Source organism: Balaenoptera borealis (assembly GCF_965194805.1).
Source record: "Balaenoptera borealis genome assembly, chromosome: 1".
Taxonomy (NCBI): Eukaryota; Metazoa; Chordata; class Mammalia; order Artiodactyla; family Balaenopteridae; genus Balaenoptera; species Balaenoptera borealis.
The window spans coordinates 47,240,404-47,255,116 of record NC_138860.1 but is presented as its reverse complement, the minus strand read 5'-3'; the positions used below and the strand labels follow the sequence as shown (position 1 = coordinate 47,255,116).

General features: G+C 40.4%; 1 protein-coding gene across 6 annotated transcripts in view; it reads left to right on the top strand.

Moving 5' to 3' along the window:
* Positions 1-14,713, top strand: part of RGL1 (ral guanine nucleotide dissociation stimulator like 1) — a 295,305-nt gene that overhangs the window by 174,083 nt on the left and 106,509 nt on the right. The window contains exon 3 of one of the 6 annotated variants that reach the window (XM_082401616.1): positions 4,240-4,317. The exons of the other annotated variants lie outside the window; for them this stretch is intronic. Within the exon in view, the coding sequence (XP_082257742.1) occupies positions 4,240-4,317 (78 nt within the window). The remainder of the gene's footprint in view (positions 1-4,239; positions 4,318-14,713) is intronic. 6 annotated transcript variants of the gene reach the window in all.

The following is a 14,713-nucleotide window of genomic DNA, read 5'->3' as shown; positions in this document are numbered from 1 at the left end:
AGAGTTACAGCAACAGGGTTGATGATACTCTTCTGTGTGGCAGATGAAAGCTTAAAAGTTTTCCTTCCATCTCTCTGTCCCTCCAGCTCCCCATGTGGTTATGTCTCCATTAAAAGAACTAGCCCTATTCTTAGTTGAGAATATAGAGCTGTAGATTTCATCAGCCATAGTGAAGTCCACATTTATATGCAGCTCTGTCCTCCTCCTGTCACTGCATATGCTATTGTATCAGCTTGCAGTGCTTTTCTGTTCACGGATTGACTGATAAAACTACTTACCTTTCAAGTCCCAGCTCAAATGTCATCTGTACTCTTCTACTTTCCCTGATCCCTCTTCTGGAATAATTATCCTTTTATCTGGGTCATCTTAGCACTTTACGAAAAGCTCTATTACAGCACTTGTCACATTGTATCCTTTTTTTAAAAAAAATGTTTCTCTCTGCCCTGTTCATTTGAGCGTCTCAAGGGCAGGGGGTGGGACCATCTTTAATCAATCTTCATATTCCCATCACCTGGAACCATGTCCAAGCCATAGTCAGTACTCAGTAAGAATCTTACAAGTTGTTTGACCTAATCTCTATTATAAAACATGTGTCTTCGTGACTTTTTTTTTTTTTTTTCTCGCCATTTGGTAATGTTGTAAATCTCATTCTTTGAAACAAAAAGGAAAATATTGAATAAATAAGCTAAATCTAATTTGTATTTTATACTTCAACTGTTGACACAAGAAAAGAAAGGAAAAATGCTGCTTTTGCCTCATTTTTGTCATCCTTGCTTTTTTCTACACATTTCATGATCTTATGAAAATTGGTTTAACTATTATGGTGACCTCTATAGGTAGAATAACATGGTATTTAAAGTTAATCCATAAGCTTCTTGGTGACATACAGGTTTGAGTCATGGGTCAAGGATAGACCTCTGAGAACCCAATTCTGCTTTGGATTCCGAAGTTGTTTTACTTAGGGTTTTCACATATTTTATTTGGTCTCTTATCTGAGGGCTGCAATTTGCTTCAAGCTTGTATTAACCCAGTATCAAACCACTTTGGCTTTGTTCTGTAGAACACATTTTTGTAAAGGGATCTGACACCCTTTATGTTCATAACCACTAGGGTTATGCACATAATGAAGAAGCTGCTTCTCTGAGATTTTGGGGGCAGGCTTGTTGTGTACGGCACTTTCTGGGGTGTGCTACTCTTACCAGAATTCATTGGCAAGAGGGGATTTAAAATAAATTATACTTTATTATATAACATAATAGTATCTGTAGACTTTTCAGTTTTCGTTAGTAAAATTCAGCTGCCTTTGCTTTCTTACCCTCTCAAAGTTTCCTCTGCTATGCGGTCTTACATTCTTAACTCTTAAATTTCTACTTCAGGCAAAACGTAAAGCCTATGCTAGAAGTTTTCGGCAGTCCAGCTGTCGTTAGGTGTTTCCCGTCAGACTGTCCCAGTGTAATTGGCTCTGTCAAGGTCAAATTTTCTGACTGCTTCTGGTCCTTCTTGCCTTTTATCCAAGCATGTTATCCTTACCCTTTTCTTTTTATAGGGATTCAGTGGCATACGTGTTTGCTTTGGAAAAGAAGGAAGAACCTTTTCAAAGCAATATTATTCTTAAAAGAGTGATGCCACAACATTGTACACGATATTTTTACAAGAAGAGAAAAAATCACCCATGATTCTACCGCAGTAGCACCGTTCTTTAAACTTTTGCTTTTTATCTTCCAATCTTCGTTCACAGGCGCACGTTTTAACATAGTTGCAATCCTGCTATTTATTCAGTTTTTTTTAATCAGCAAGATATATTTTTCAGAACAAATTCTCTAAAAGTTACTCTCTGGTTCGAATCTTATGTGCATTTGTTATATTTCTGATGTCACAGACAAAAGAATGCATTTGGACTTTGAGGAGTTTCAGAGCGATACTGCTTATTATTTGTTAACAAGCCTCATTTCTGTTCTTCTTCGTTGTGAAATCGCCTATCCTTTATCCGGGCTGCGAGCTTTCGCTAGGAGCCTGAGAGTACAGTGTGAGATGAGGTCGTGTGAGCACATATGCAGTGCAGTTCAGCAGGGGTGGATGGCTCTCCTTCCCTCTGCTGCCGGGCACCATCGTGGGTCCTGCTGTTCTGGGGGATGTGGGACCCGAGCTCTTAGGGCTGCACTGTTCAGCAGGGTAGCTACTAGCCTCATGTGCCTATGCAGCACCTGAAATGTGGCTAGTCTGAATTGAAACGTTCTGTGCATGCAAAGTCCACGCCAGATTTCGAAGACTTCGTATGATAAAATACTGTAAAATAGCTCAGTCGTTTTCTATAGCGGTCACATGTTGAAATGATAATATTTTGATATAACAGGTTAAAAAAAATATATTGTCAAAATGAGTTTCACCTGTTTCTTTTTTACTTTTTTTTTTTTTTTAATGTGGCTACTAGCAACTTTAAAATATCATACTGTGGCTGGCACTATCTTTCTATTGGACAGTGTTGCTGTAGGGCCTTGCCTTTCAAAATGCAGGGTATAGCTTAAGAGTGGGTTCTGAAATCAATTTAGTGGGTCAAAAAATCAATATTTTAAAATTGGAACAGAATGAAAGAAAAAATATTAGAATAACATTGTTGTGAAACTTGTTTTAAATATGTGCACGTAGGTACTAAGCCATGTGTAAAAGGCATCTTTTTACTGTGACTCATGGTTAAGAAGTTTGAAACTCACTGTTCTAGTGTGGTCCAGCTTAATCAATGCATCACCAGGAGGCCTGGTCTGCTTTGTAAGAGGAAGCAGGTTGCTACCAGCAACACCATCTAAATTTTAGGTCTGGTTGGTAGAAGCTCTTCTGGAACAATTCAACCGAACCAGACCCTGCAAGAAAGTAAACCTGAGCGTTGGTGCTCATCCTAAAAGCAGTAGCTACTCAGGGGACTCCCAGAGTGAAGGGTGGACTAAGGATGGTTATAGTTTTGTTGACTGAAGTCTGGACAAGTGTGCTCAGCACCTAAGTGTTCCTTAAGCCCAGGAGAGACTTTCTTTTATCTGATGAGTTGCTTCTTGAAGATGTCTTCAAAATTGCCTCATGGGTGGTGATTCTTTCTAAGAAGGAGGGTGGTTTCTTAAGGACCTTGGAGTCAAGCTGGGTTGGGCAAGGGTTCTCTCTGACCCTTAGATCCTCCACCCACCGTGTCCTGTTGAAATCAGAAGAGGCTGTGCTGTCATCTAGGCTCACACCAGTCCTCTTCCCTCTTGACAGAGAGAAAACATGTCCTTACAGTACGCAAGATGTAGGGGGAGTCACCAGGGCTGTGTCTTTGGCTGAGTTCTAAATAAAGGACACTTAAAGCCACAGAGAGAGGCGGAGCTAAGTCTCCAAAAATGAAGTTTATGGGGTTGCTTGGGCCTTGTATTTATTCTGACAGTTGTAAAAATTCTTTTGGGCTGACCCATTTTTCCTTTCTTAATTAAAAAAAAAAAAAAAAATCTGGCAGGCAAGAGCGAGAAATGTAAAACATGTGACTAATGCTTCAGCTTTTGCTCCTGGAGCCAGATTCTTTAAAATTATACCTTAGACTTGCTTGATGTTTTAAAAACAATTGCCCACAAAAGCCACCAAACATTTGTTTCCGAAACTTGTAGACTTAGATGGCATTCATTTTCAGTAAAGAGTCCAAAACACAATATTTAGGAGTTATTGAACTGAAATCTTCTTTGGAGATTTTGCTCTGGTGAATCAGATTACCCTAGAAACTGGCAGAGGGCCAGGCAGCCTTTCGCCTCTTTTGCTTGAGTATTTCCAGTCCTGTTGGTAGTTACCCAGAATCTTTGAGGGAGTTAGACGAAATGATCTCCAAGATCCCTTGTAGATGGAAAGTACTATGATGTTGGTGATGTACTGGATTGGCAAGCAGGAGCTGTGTCTATGTTGACCTCTTCTTGTTCTGTACCCATCACAAATAATTCACTCCTTCTTTCATTCATTCACTTATTCATTCAAATGTGACCCCTACTATGTGCCCAATACTGTTCTTGGTCTCTGTAGGCAGCTCATGGAATTTTTGAGCACTTTTATTACAGTGGATTTGAGGGCCTCCAAAGTTCAGCTCCAGTCTCTCCCTCTCTAGTGTTACTTCCTGTGTCTCACTTTTACATATTCCACGCTTTAACCTAACTACGCTACTTTCCTGTCCGAGGGTCTTTTTCCCCGACTGTTGCCTCTGTCTGAAATGTCCCCCTTCCCCCTAATCTCCTGTGCAAATCCCAGCCATCACCCAAATTCCAGCTCACATGCCATTTCTTTCACAAATCCACTTCGGTTTCCCAAGTGGTGGTAAATTATCCTTTTCTGAGCTCTGTAGCACTTTGTACTTCTCTTGTGATTCACATGTAATCGTATTAGGTTGAACTGTATGAGATTGCCATATTAGTAAGTTAAAAATGGTTGAATATTGGCAATTTTATATTGTTCTTTTTAATATTAGGAGTGTTCATGTATGGAACTTAAATTAGGTCTCTTTACACATGTACTACACTCACGACTCATGTTTACCTAAGATTCCTTGGTCTTTTTAATTTTTGTAATATTAATTGTTATGAAACGAAGTCTCATTTAGCCTGTACTTGGAGAGTTGATTTTAAAAAGATCTATTTGTAGAAAATATTTATTTTTATTAAATCTAATTTTATTAGTCTTAGCTAATATTCCCGGTTTTAAAAAAAGTCTTCTAAAATTCTATTCTGTAAGTCAGCATACCAGATATAACTTTCAATTCAGTTTAATAAGGTTCTATATAATTGTCTGCTTCATTTGTAAAAATGATTTAATCAACATGACCAAAGACAAAACTCTTTGTTATATTACTAGAGACGTTCCCTGCTCCTAGCCGTACTCACTAGTCGACATTGCTTCACCATTCAGCATTCCCTGACTACAGCGAGTCCCCTACATACGAATGAGTTCAGTTCGGAGAGCACGTTCGTAAATCCAGTTTGTTCATAAGTCCAACAAAGTTAGCCTGGGTACCCAACTATCACAGTTGGCTGTGTACCACTGCTTTTATGCTTGCTTCCAGACATCCTGGGCTTGAAATAAAGGTACTGTACTACTGTGCTCTCTACAGTAATGTACAGTAAAGTACACAAAAGTACAGCCACTTGTAGAGGATGCACACAAGTGACAATGTACACCAGCCACGTGAACTAACTTACATGATTGGATGTTCACATCTTTGAAAGCTCGCAACTTGAAGGTTCGTATGTAGGGGACTTACTGTATTTGACTGGAATACAACTCTACAACCGTTCAACCCCTAGGGCTCCGTCAGATCCATAAAGATAAAGAAGATGTGGCACATATATACAATGGAATATTACTCAACCATAAAGAGAAACGGAATTGAGTTATTTGTAGTGAGGTGGAGGGACCTAGAGTCTGTCATACAGAGTGAAGTAAGTCAGAGGGAGAAAAATAAATACCGTATGCTAACACGTATATATGGAATCTAAAAAAAAGGTTATAAAGAACCTAGGGGCAGGACAGGAATAAAGACACAGACCTACTAGAGAATGGACTTGAGGACATGGGGAGGGGGAAGGGTAAGCTGGGATGAAGTGAGAGAGTGGCATGGACATATATACACTACCAAATGTAAAACCGATAGCTAGTGGGAAGCAGCCGCATAGCACAGGGAGATCAGCTCGGTGCTTTGTGACCACCTAGAGGGGTGGGATAGGGAGGGTGGGAGGGAGGGAGACACAAGACGGAAGAGATATGGGGATATATGTATGTGTATAGCTGATTCACTTTGTTATAAAGCAGAAACTAACACACCATTGTAAAGCAATTATACTCCAATAAAGATGTTTAAAAAAAAAAAAGATCTAAGGAGAGAGTTGGTGCAATGGTTTTTTTGAATGTGTGAGACATCTGTCATGTCTGTAGTACTCCTTTTTTCTTGTCTGGGGTCAGAATAGGATGGAAAGTCAGTTTGATCTGATGTTGTTTTTCTCGGTGATTTCATGTTAGCCCCAAGTGTTCACTGCTTACAAACCATCTAGGTTATTGGCAGAAGCGGTTTGTAGGCAAATCAGTCCGTTGTTTCCAGTCCACCTTAAATTCCTCTCTGAAAATCGCTGTTTCCTTGTTGCCAGGCTTCAGACACTTGTATGATTCTCCGCTTCTGTGAAGATTCCATTCATCAATATTATGATCACATCTTCTGGTTCTTTCAGTGCCCTTCAGGCTATTTATCTGGCTCCAGAGACAAGAAGTCACTTAAAGGGCTAAGAGCTTTCTTAATCTTGCCTTCTCTATCTTGGGCTCTAGTTTCCTCTTCATCATGCTGGTCCTGCCCTTTTTCCAGTTTGAAGATCATTTTCCTTGATAGTGAAGATAGAAGCTTAAGGGGAGTGAAGTAGTTCTCTTTTCTCTCTTATCAGTTAACATTACCCCACCTATCAGCAATGAGCTGCTCCCTTCCTCATTTTGCTCCTAATGTAGCTGAAGAGAGCTCTTTAACTTGACCTTCACATATTCATAAGACTCAGTTCCTTATGACTGTTAACTTCCATGTTACCATGCTTTTAGACCCAAAGTATATAGCCTTAATTATGGGGCCTTCTTCCTGTCTCTAATAACTTGGGAGGGCTTCCCTGGTGGCGCAGTGGTTAAGAATCTGCCTGCCAATGCAGGAGACACAGGTTCGAGCCCCGGTCCAGGAAGATCCCAGATGCCACGGAGCAGCTAAGCCCGTGCGCCACAACTACTGAGCCTGCGCTCTAGAGCCCATGAGCCACAACAACTGAGCCCGCGTGCCACAGCTACTGAAGCCCTCGCACTTAGAGCCCGTGCTCTGCAATAAGACAAGCCACTGCAATGAGAAGCCCGCGCACTGCAACGAAGAGTAGCCCCCGCTTGCCACAACTAGAGAAAGCCTGCACGCAGCAACGAAGACCCAACGCAGCCAAAAATAAACAAATAAAAAATAAATAAATTTAAAAAATAGTTTGGGAAACCTGTACAACCTCCTTGATTTCTTAAAACGTTTATTTCGTATTTGGAATATTTGTCCTACCTTTCTTGAATCCTCTTCGCTGTAACAGAAGGTTTATGCTAATTTTATTTTTTAAATTTTTTATTGGAGTACAGTTGATTTACAGTGTTGTGTTACTTTCTGCTGTACAGCAAAGTGAAGCAGTTATACATACACATATATCCACTCTTTTTTAGATTCTTTTCCCATATAGGTCATTACAGAGTACTGAGTAGAGTTCCTTGTGCTATACAGTAGGTCCTTATTAGTTATCTATTTTATGTATAGTAGTGTGAATATGTTAATCCCAATCTCCCAATTTATCCCTAAAAAACAGTGTTTTCCTAACGTTTGGGATTCTGTCTGACACCTGTAGGAGAACATAATCACTTTCTCCCAAGGTTCCTGTAAATCCTGCAGCAGTAACTCTTTGTTAGTGATCACAGTTATGTCTTCAAATTATTGTTTTCATTCCCTCCTATCAGCAGAGCAGATAGAAACCTAGAAGAAAGCATCAGCAGCTGTTTCCCTGGTGACCACAGTGAGTAGGAGGAGTCAAAGATGAAGTCTAAGATTTTTGGTGTCGTTGAGCTGAGAGAATAGTGAGGCCATTGGCAGAAGTGGGATTTTGGGAAGAAGAGCTTCTTTGTGGTGCTGATGGGATGGAGGTGCCATGACCATTTTAATTTTAGACATAGCACACTGGAGAAGTTTTCCAGTTAGAAGAGGTTTGGGATTAGAGGAATACATTTGGGTATCACTCCCTCAGCGGCGAATGAAGCAGTAAGAATGGACGATACGGAAAATAGAACAAGGGTGAGGGCCTTGGGTAATGTCATATTCAGGAGGCAAGAAGGCAGGGAACAGCTGGTCTAGGAGTCAGGAGAAGTGTCGTTGGAGAGGTAAGGGGGAGAAGCAGGCTAGTTCATTAGCGCAGAGGATGGGGGCGCCGAAGTTAGAGGCTTACCCACTCTAGAAAACCAGCAGAGTAACACTCTCTCAGTTTTGGTTATTTCAACTTTCCAGAGCATACTTAAAAACTGAGAGTTATTGAAAAAACTCTCTGAGTAGCCCAAATAGCTCTCACCCCGTAGGAAAGGCCATCGTTCTTAATGTATACCATGTGAATTCCTAATACATAACAAAGTTGGTTATTTATGTATAGTCATAATAAGGTTTTTGGTTTACAGTTGAGTGGATATGGCAAATTTGAAGAGAGTGGGGCTTTTAGAGGTAGACATGCTCATAATAACAGACATGGACCATCCAGTGGAAGGCTGCGTTCATATGTCACTGTCTCAGTGAGGCCTACTTTTAGCCACTCATTTAAATTGCAGCCCTCCCCCACCCTGGAACTCACCCACCTCCATTTCAGCTTCACCCGCCTTGCCACTTAACTACTGTGTGTAAGGTACTGTTTTTGTTTTGTAATTGACAGACAGATGGATTGCCTCTCTCCTGCATTAGAAGGTAAGTTCCAAGAGGACATGGGTTTTGGTCCTTTTTTCCCCCCTGCTGTCTTCCCAGAGTCTAGAACAGTACCTCGCAGACAGAAGACACAATGAATATTTATTTGTTGAATAAATGGATGTGAGAAAGTGATGATGATTAGATAGCAGGCATTGAACTATATGGGATCATTTAGCTTTGGACTAAGCACTGCTCTCTGTCAGTGTCTCTGGGGGACACATGTACAATCCCTTGTAGCACTGATGGCTCATGGAGCTCTGAATGAAAGTTTAAATCATGCTCAGGATATTCTACTTCTGAAGGCAGAAGAACAGAGACGTTTCCATCAAATTAATAAAACTTTTAGAATGTTGCTGTTTAAAAGGTTCCTCACTGAGAAAACAGCTCCTTCTAGGTTGGACATTAAATTTCCCCATGAAGGATCACTGTTACGTGATTTAAATTGTACTGGTTTGTTAAAAATTTGATTTTTTCCTTGGCCTCGTTCGCACCCTGAACAACTTCCTTCCAGAGCTACTGGAAGGAAATGTTAAAGGTACTGCCTCCTTCTTTCCCAGTCTCAGAGACCTTTGACCAGAAGGTGTGGAATTAGTTAGATGCTGGGGCTACAGAGAAGTATGTGGTGGCTAAACTTACAAATGACTAAATTAGAAGCTCTCACTGGTTTTGCCTTCCCACCGACTACTGCTTTCTTATATGACATCTTGTGCCTCTCATGCCTTTTTGACAAAATGAATCAATACAGTTGGCCCCCTGTATCCACGGGTTCCCCACCTGCAGATGCAACTGTGGCTAAAAATACTCGGGAAAAAAAACTTCAGAAAGTTCCAAAAAGCAAAACTTGAATTTGCCACTTCGGCAACTATCTACATAGCATTTACATTGTTATTACAACTATTTAAATAGTATTTACGTGGTATTAACTATTATATGTAATCTAGAGATGATTTAAAGTATATGGGGATGTGTGTGGGTTGTGTGACAATACTACACCATCTTATGTAAGGGACTTGAGCATCCGTGGACTTTGTCATTCTCAAGGGTCCTGGAACCAATCACCTGTGGGTACCTACTGAGGGACGACTTTATGTGCTTCCAACTAAGTGCTAGGTGTCCGTCAGATTACATAAGTATATTTGAAAAACGCTACATTTCTCCCCAGTTAGAGCTACAAAGCATAGCTCTTCAGTTCAGTTCCAGCCTGGTCACCTTCTACCTCTTCCAGGACAGTTACCTTCTACTCCCTACAGAAGCATTGTTTTTCTTATTCCCCTCTTTCATGGTTTACTTTGGACACAACAGCTGTGTACACAATTTCCCTGGCTCAGTATGATTTAAGTTTTTTAACCTTACAAGTTATAGAAGTGACTGAGGAGAGCTTTTTCATGTGATGGGAAAGTCCCCCCACTTTAATTAGAGTGCCCAGGCAGTATGGAGTTATGTAATAGCTATTCATGCAGCTCCCGTTCGTTACATAACGTAATGGTCGCTCACAACCAGATACTTAAATCCATCTCACATTCAGAACCATTGTGCCCACTTGCAGAGACAGTGCTTTCTTTGTTTGCACCAAATAAGCAGCTAGTGATTATTAGCTTAGCTATTAAGTTAAATCACATTCCTGGAAAGGGAAATGTTGCAGCTTTTTTTTTCTCTTTTAAATGGGAGAGGAGAATGCATTTTTGAAAATCCAGACATACAATTACTACTGGCAACATGACCATTACACCTGTTTGACAAGAGAAGTTTATGTTTTGTTTGATTAAGACAGTTATAACTTCCCAGAGCCCCGTGACCTCTGTCGTGTTAATACGAAATCTAAATATTTATGTTCAAGTAGTTTTGGCGACTTGGAACAGCTATGTCGTAATTTGCCTACGGTGGCGTCTTTTCCCTCCCAGTACCCCGTAGAGGGAATCTTGACTTGCTGTTGCGTATAGGACCTGAGAGTTGGTGATTCATTCACAGAACCTGACGTGGAGTCAGTCGGCTCTCACTATTTGACGTGTGTGGCATGAGGGGCAGAGGGCCGTACATGGGGGACCTTCCATGAGCAACTGGGGGTCCGACCTGCTGGAGCCACGTGGCACCGCTCCTTGAACGTGGCTTTGGAGTCTGAAGGGTCCGGGCTGGACTCTGGCCTCTGTCCATTTCTAGGAATGTGACTGGGTCAGTTACTTAGCCCCTTGAGCCTTCAGTGTCCTCATCTATAAATTGGGATTATTGTGAGAATCAAATGAGATTGTGTATATACAAGAGCTTTGAATATTAGGGCCACACAAACACAAGATAACATTATTCCCAATCTGAACTTTTCTAGTCAGAAATGGACTTGTATAGTAACACTGATTAACTTATGCGTTCATTTACTCTGATCTGCTCCTGTCAGGAGCAAGTCAAAGTAAGTGTATGCTTCTGCTCTGAATAAAACTAATATCAGTTGATGACTATGGAGAAAGAATAAAATTGGTCCCTTGCTCTACAGGTAAGGGAGAAAGGGAGCTGGAGAGGAGAGTGGTACCACCAAAATTTTAGAAGAAGGAACTCATGCCCAAGTAAAAGCAGATAATTTTACTTCAATCCTGGTTTATTTCATTTGATGATCATTGGAATTCCTCTGGCATTATTACTGTGCTTCTTAATCATTAATGTTTATTATAATAATCTAGGACTAACTGCTGATTTCCCAGTTACAGGGACCTGCATTTTGTAGGTTGGAGGTTGGGTCCATGAATCTGCTTTTGACAAGTACCTCAGGTGATTCTGATGCAAGTGGGTCATGGTCCACATTTTGAGAAACCTTTGCATTCTTTAGTAGTCTTTTAATTGAATCCTTTCTTATTTCCTTCAGTTCATTCTTCTCATAGATTCATGTTATATTTGATCATGGTATACCTCCCTGCTTAAAATCTTTTAATGGTTTCCCATTGGTATTAGGTTCAAGATCAAAATTCTTCTCCTGGCTAAGCTTGTCTCCTGCCGCCCTACCTACCCTGGCTCTCTCTCCTTTGGCCACTCCAGCTTCTCTTTATCCTCCAGGATGCCAGGTTTCTTTCCTCCTTCAGGGCATTTGCATGCAGTTCCTTCACCCGAAATGTTCTCTCTCTCAACCTTTGCCTGGTGAACACCTGCTGATTATTCTGAGCTCTGTTTCCTCGGTGAAACTTTCCCTGATCACCAGGACACAGTCTGATCCCTTTACCTTATATTCTTTTAGCACCTTTTTATGGAGAGCTGTGATCTCTCTTGGCATTAGAGAGTTAATTGTTAAATTATCTGTTTAGTATTTGTCTCCTCTGCTTCAATGTTGGCTTCATGCAGATAGAGACCATGTCTGTGTTCACTTCTGTATCTGCAGTGTCTTATAATATAGCAACTTAAGCATAGTAAAAGCTCACTAAATATTTCGGAATAAATGAATGAATGAAAGTAGGATTTGTGGTAAAGCTGCAGTCCTCTAGACCTCCACTGAAGAGGGTTTAATGCCTGGGATAGCAAGTTAGCCTTGTTATAAGGTGGAAAGCACCCTTACTTAGCATTCTAGAATGCGACGTTAGAGCACTTATTTGTTTCAGTAATACAGACTTACTGTAAATTCAGGGACCTCAAACAGTGTTCTTAGTGTTCAAGGCTTAGAACCTGGCACAGAAGAAAGGGGACATTAAAAGGCTTCAAATAAACTCCTTACTTACTTTATACCATGTCTTTCATGCAGAAAGTATTGGAAGCCTCTTGGTAGTCCAATACCTCATAAGTAAACTTGTAGTGTATTTACATGTACATTATGTAGCTGGTTGATTAGCTTGTGTATTCATTTCCTCAGATACTCCCAGTTGGAGCTGCAAGAAGTCAAAACAAGAGCATATTCCCACTCTTTGTTTTCAAAGCAAGCAATTGGTTCAGTGGCATTTACATCTGACAGAACAGTGAGGACAGTGTCAGCCTCAGAGAACGAGAGATCCTTGTGATGTGTAGTTTGATTCAGTGACTCTATCTTGATGGGAAAAGAATTCTGGAGAAAAAAACACCCATGACTTCAGTAATTTTTATAATCATGATAACCAAGTATGGAATTAATGGAGACTCAAAAAAAGCTCCGAAGAGTCACTTTGAGAACTCACTGTAGTTCTCAACTGCTGTGAAGAGATAGAAACAGTTAACTTTGTTTACCTAAGATTTTTTAGTTCCGAGGAGAGTTTGGCATTCTTCAATAGATCTATGGGGTATAATCAGCCTTTCATTCAGATTTTTAAATGATTTGCCATTTAATTACAACATTAATTTGTTTTTCACTCATTACAACAAACATTTACTGAGCACTTGCTGTGTGTTAGACATTATTCTATACCCCAGGGATATAGTAGTGAACAAGATAGATTAGAGCTCTGCTGTTGCAGAATTTACAGACAGCAAACATGCAAACAAGTCAGGGCTATAAGGCAGTTAACCTAGATAACATGATCTGGCCTGGCTGGGGAAGATGGGTAGTGGGACACTGGAGGGATGGTCCAGGTGGTGTATCTGAGGAGATACCACTTGATCAAAAGCAGTGAATGAGGGGGAGGACCCACCAGGAGAAAATCAGGCTGAGCAAGCGTGTTAGGCAGAAGGAACAAACGCAAAAAAATCCTTAGGTGTGAATGAGTTTGCTGTGTTTGAAGAACCGAAAGAAGACTGGTATGGCTGGGGCTTAGAGAGGGAGGGAGATGATTTTGGTGGTGACGTCAAGGAGGTAGGCAGGAAGGGCCTGTGGGCCATGGTAGAGTCTGCATATTATTCCAAGTGTCATGGGAAGCCAGCGAGAGGCTTTAAGCAGGGGAGTGACATGATCTGATTTGTGTCTTTAAAAGATTACTAGGGATGCCATAAGAACAATTTGAAAGTGTATTTACCTTAGCAGTCCAACTCAGAGGTGATGAGCAAGCATTGTATACTTTTATTGTATATGGACAGACTTTTCTTGTGTGTATGTACATATTTTTTTATTTGACTGAGTTTAGAAGAATCAAGAAAAATGTTACTTAGGGAACATAGTATCATTAGATAGATTTGTTAGATGAAAAACTCATTTTTATCTTAAAAACATATTTATTTAATATTCTTGAAGTGCTTATTGATGTGGTTATAGGCTAATTTCTGGAACTATAAATATTCATATGACTAGCCTTTGCCTTTAACAATTTTATGGTCTAGCGGAGGATGCCTGTCAATAAACAAATGCTTACAACATACTATGGAAAGTGTGTTTGGCTATTATGAATGAAGCTGCTCTAAATGTTTCTGTCCCTGTCTTTCAGTGGACATAATACTCGTATCTTTTAGGAATGGAATTGCTGAGTCACAGGATAGGCATGTTTAGCTTTGGCAGGTACTTGGACTTTATTCTGAAACTAGGACTTGTGCTTTAGAAAGATGATTTTAGCAAGACTAGAGGCAAGTGAAACAATTTAAGTGCTTGTTATACATACCCAGTTAAGAAATGAGGTCTAAATTAGGGTAAGACAGTGAGGATGGGGGAGAAGAATAGAATGGAGAGATATTTAGGGAATGGGACAGGTTGGATTTTGGAGGTGAGGGGGAGATAAGTCGGGAATAAACATGATTTGTAGGTTTATGACTTGGATCATTAACGAAGTCAGAAGCTAGAGAAGGGGTGAGATTTTAGAGGAATAAAATGAGAGTTTCTTTTTGTACACGTTGAGTTGGAGTTCCTTATGGATTATCCAGGTGGATGTGTAGTAATTGGAAATTCATGTCTAGAATTTAGAAGGAAAGTAAGAACTGGAGTTAAAGATTTGGGAGTTAGTATAATATTTGTGTTAGGTGAAACGGGGGGCGGGGGCAGTGTGTAATATGTATGGAATGGCCAGAAAGAGAGTATAGACTAAGAAGGAAAGAGGCTTGAGGTTGGGAATGTTTCCATACTGATGGTAAGTGAAGGACCAAGAACTAGTGACCAACCTGTAGTATCACAGGAGACCCTTGGAGGAGATGAAATAGAATTCTGGTTAAGTGTGACTGTGGGTCTATACCACTTGGACTTGAATCCTGGCTTTGGCTGCTTTTTAGCTGTGTGCCCTGGGACAAGTCACTTAGCCTCTCTGGGCCTCATTTTTCTGTAAAATATCTGTAAAATGGGGATAAGAAATTTATCTGTTCTCTAAGGTTATTATGGGATACATAGAAAGCTCTTAGAATTATTGATTGTTGTTGTTGAGAAGGTGA